Here is a 4,434-nt window from a genome sequence, read left to right on the forward strand (position 1 = left end):
ACCTGAATGAGTTTTTCTTTGTTTGTTTGCGCAAATTGCAATCAAACGTTACCAATTAGTTTCCTATTAAAAGGTAATTGCAGAGCGATCTTACTTTTAACACACAAAAGCGTCACGCTCGAGCGTCCAGTTAACAAATGGACGCTAATGGTTTGTGCAAAAAAAAAACAAAACGAGTTCACTTGCAGTTTTCAAAAGAAGAAAAAACGGGATTTCCAGTAAATCCGATACATCAAATGCCAAGTGGAATAAGAAATACAACTGGTATGATCATCATCAACAATGATTAGAAGAAGAAACGTCCGTTGCACGGGTTTCCATTTCGAGGAGCGCCGAAGGAATCAGGTGCCGCCGCTGCCCAGATGATCAGTGAATCTGATCGCGGTCCGCCGATCCTCGTCCAATCGCGTCCTTTGTAGGTCATCCTCGACCAATGGAAACGGTTCTAGGGTAGTCGGCAAATGTGTCAATGATGCTTGTCGTAGTCGCGAGGAGAGAATAGGAAGGAAGTAGGAGGCTATGATCATCGAAGAAGGAGAAGAAGGAGTGGAGGTCAACGCAGGGAAAGGTCACGGTTGGCACCATCCTCGCAGCGCTATAAAACCAAGAGGCTCGAACCGGAGAACCATCAGTCACCACCGATCAACATCAACATCATCATCACATCAGTGTGAATCAGTTTTTTTTGTTTGTTATCCGAAGAGTAAAGTGAACACGATGTCGGTGCGTTTTTTGTGCTTGTTTGTGCTGGCCTTGGCCATGAGGGCTTCCGCCGACGGTCTGGAAAATGCGGGCGTTCGCATCGCGATGCGTGTTTACGACGAGTGCAGCAAATCCGAAGGATTCTCCCCTTGCCTGAAGAAGAAGGCAATCACCTTCCTGGGACGCTTGGGTCGCATGGATAAGCTCACCTTAGGAGATGGCTTCAACGTGGTCAAAGCCGAAGACGCTCCCATCTCTGAGAACCTCATCTCCGAGGAGGAACTCGAGAAGACTTTACCGCGTGCCTCCGATTCCGCTCTCGATTCCATCCTGATGGACAAGATCTCCAACTTCATCGGCTCCAGGACCATCCAAATCACCATGCCCAAATTCTCAGCTTCGGATCTTAGCTTCGAAGAAGGCATTAACCACCACCGAATCAACGTGTTAACAATTTACTAATTTTCTTTGTTTCTTATCTTCAGGTCGTGGCAAGAAGATGAAGGGTATGATGGGAGGCATGATGATGGGAATCGCCGCCAAGATGGCAGCTCTGATCCCTGTAGCCATCGCCGGTCTCTTCCTCCTCGCTGGTAAAGCCTTGATCACCGCCAAAATCGCTCTTCTCCTCTCAGGAATCATCGCCTTGAAGAAATTGTTGGCTTCCAAGCACAGCGGTGGTGGCGGCGGCGGTGGACACTCCGGTGGACACGGAGGATGGTCTTCAGGAGGCAGCGGTGGCGGATGGGACAAGAGGTCTTTCGACGAATCCCAGCAACTCGCCTACAAAGCCTACATCCCACAATAAAAACCTCAAATACCACACAATCCAAATCCCCAACACAAACAGAATCACCTCTATCGACCAATTTTTCTGGTCATTAAAAAGAGAAAACAAACACATTCCAAAACACATCCAACCCTGTACAGAGAAGAAATCCAAGAGACAACCAAAACGGACGGACATTATTTAAACTTTTTGTTTTTTAATTTTATTTAATTTATCTGTTATTTATTTTTTTTGTCTAATTATAAATAAAGATCTAATTTATTTCTACCAAATAATAAAAACAATTATTTAATTTCTCAAATCCTCACACAAAAATCAAAACTATTTGATCAAATTATGAAACAACAACAAATTAAATTTCATCAAAAAATTATCATAAAGTTCAAATATTTATAGAAAAAAATATTAAAAATGATGATTATACAAAAATCTAATTAGTTTACATAAAATGTGATTCATTAAATCATGAAAATCATCAAAAAAATGATTGTAGTAGAAATATAGAAATGCTCAAGTTTAATGAAATCTTTCATAGAAATTTCTGAGTAATTTGAAAAATTTCACTTCGTAGAAAAGAAGAGAGAGAAACAAACGTTGAGTGTAATTAAGTTTAATTAGTTGGGGTTTCTCACGGTTTTTGAAGACGTGCTCCATTGATTGTGCTCAGAGAAAGAGAGAAAGATTTATGCTAAATACCGTTTGGGCACATGAAAAGAATGCGGCTGTTGTAAACTACTACTACTCACTGACATAAATCCCGTTGAAAGTGGGAAGGATCTAATATTGAATACTTACAATTTCTTCGGTGGATTCAATGCAAATTTGCAAAGAAAAGATTTATTGCATGTAAATTTGTCACTGAAGGAATTTTATTCTCTTAATAAATAAGGTACAAAAATAAACAGTATAAATTACTTGGATATGAGAGATTTATAATTACAATTTCTTTATTCCAAATTTGTAAATTTCAGGAAAATCTGAATGTAAGACATTTATATAACTGTATTTTAGTATTTTATCATTAAATTTGAGAGATTCCATAAATGGAAAAAAAATCAACGTAAAAAATTATTAATATGTTAAAAATTGAAAAATGCATTATTTTTTCACGCACGTGTTTTTATTATATAAAGTGCTTGTAATTAATGTACTTTTTTCATTTTAATTAGAGATTTTATAAAATATACCTAAAATTTGTCAATTCCGAAAATATCTCAGTAAGAAATTGTAAATTTATAAAACTTTTCCTTAATAATTTTAAATGCAGTTAAAACATTAATATTTATTTGCTTAAGTATATTTCATTATTCAATTAATTATAGTATATTAATGAACAGTACTTTTTACAATGAATACTTTCGTTTGAAAATAATTCAATAAAGATTTAATGTAATTTTTTCACAAAATTTTATATACAATCATTCAAATTTTTAAAGAAAATTGGAAAAATTACTAAATTTAAGGAAAATCTCAATATAAGACAGTAGAAAACTGTAATTAGTAATTTTTTAGTCTATAACTAATCAAAATGAAAGTATTATAATTAATTTTCAAAGATTCGGTAAATTGAAAACTAAAATCAACGTTTTTTGTGTAAATTCACAAAAATGTATCTTCCTTTCCTTTTTCTATATAAAGTGTGCATATAATGAATTTAATCTATTTATTCTAATTACTGATTTTGTAAAATAAACCTAAAATTTGGTAATAAAATATCAATAATAAATTGTAAATTTACAAAAGTTTTACATACATTTCATTATTCACGTAATTATAGTTTTTATACAGTATTCTTAATTAACTAATTAACAGTACGTTACGTACAGTAAATAATTAAGATTTTTATTAGATTTTTTCGTAACAAAATCGGCCAAATGTTTAAAGAAAATGGAAAAAAAATATAAAAAATCTCAATATAACTCAGTAGAAAACTGTAATTAGCTATGTAAATGTCAAATTGAAAGTATTATCACTAAATTTCAGATATTTTGAAAATTGAAAAATGAAGCAATATTTTTTTTTGTAAACTCGCAAAAATGTATCTTTTTACGTACTTTGCTTTTTTTCTATATAAAGTATTTTAATCTGTTCATTTTAATTACTGATTTTATAAAATATACCTACAATTTTTCAATTCCAAAAAAAAATCAACAATAAATTGTAAATTTACAAAAATTTTACTGAAAAAGTTTAAATGTAATTAAAATATTAATATTTATTTCCTTACGTATGTTTCAAAATTCAAGTAATTACAGTTTTTATACATTATTTTTAACTAAATAATTAACAGTACTTTTTATAATCAAGTTTTTTTTAGATTTTTTTTTAAACAAATACGAAATAATTTATTGACATTTTTTTCAAAAATTATCCAAATGTTTAAATAAAATGGAAACAAGAATCTAAATTTAAGGAAAATCTCAATATAATTACAATTAGCAATGTTTTTATCAAATTGAAAGTATTATCAATAAATTTCAGAGATTCTTCTGTAAATGGAACAAAAAATTCGCAAAAACACTGAATATATAGAAAAATGCATTAATTTTCACCTAATTTGTTCATTTTAGTTACAGATTTTGTAAAATCAATTCCGATAAAATCTCAATAATAAATAGTAAATTTACAAAAGTTTTTCTTAATAATTTTAGATATAGTTAAATATTTCATTATATCATGTATATAGTATTTTTAAATAATTAATTAACAGTACTTTTTACAGTGAGTGACAGTGATTTAATTAAGATATTGTTTAGAAATTTATTGTTGGAAAATAATTAAGAAATAATTTACTCTATGTTCTTTTTATTTCTTTAAATTTGTATACAAAATCATCTAAATGTATAAAGAAAATGGGAAATATTTACACTTTGCATGTGGTTTCACAAACATTCAATATTTACACAACGAAGCGACAATTCCGTATGCAATCTTGAACGTGA

At 31.0% G+C, this 4,434-nt stretch overlaps 1 protein-coding gene across 1 annotated transcript; it reads left to right on the top strand.

The window, feature by feature from the left end:
- Nucleotides 1-643: 643 nt before the first annotated feature.
- Nucleotides 644-1,543, top strand: LOC108564540. The gene is made up of 2 exons (XM_017923648.1): nt 644-1,123; nt 1,188-1,543. Exons 1-2 carry the CDS (start codon nt 718-720, stop codon nt 1,508-1,510), a joined length of 729 nt encoding a protein of 242 aa, XP_017779137.1. The 5' UTR covers nt 644-717; the 3' UTR covers nt 1,511-1,543.
- The last annotated feature ends 2,891 nt before the right edge of the window (nt 1,544-4,434 follow it).

Source organism: Nicrophorus vespilloides, unplaced genomic scaffold (assembly GCF_001412225.1).
Source record: "Nicrophorus vespilloides isolate i.1.1-1 unplaced genomic scaffold, Nicve_v1.0, whole genome shotgun sequence".
NCBI lineage: Eukaryota > Metazoa > Arthropoda > Insecta > Coleoptera > Silphidae > Nicrophorus > Nicrophorus vespilloides.

What these genes read in the sequence shown, in the direction of transcription:
- LOC108564540 (XM_017923648.1), top strand. Translation starts at nt 718, where the DNA reads ATGTCGGTGCGTTTTTTGTGCTTGTTTGTGCTGGCCTTGGCCATGAGG. An exon ending in GGATCTTAGCTTCGAAGAAG is followed by an intron (nt 1,124 to 1,187) that starts GCATTAACCACC and finishes TCTTATCTTCAG; the next exon opens with GTCGTGGCAAGAAGATGAAG.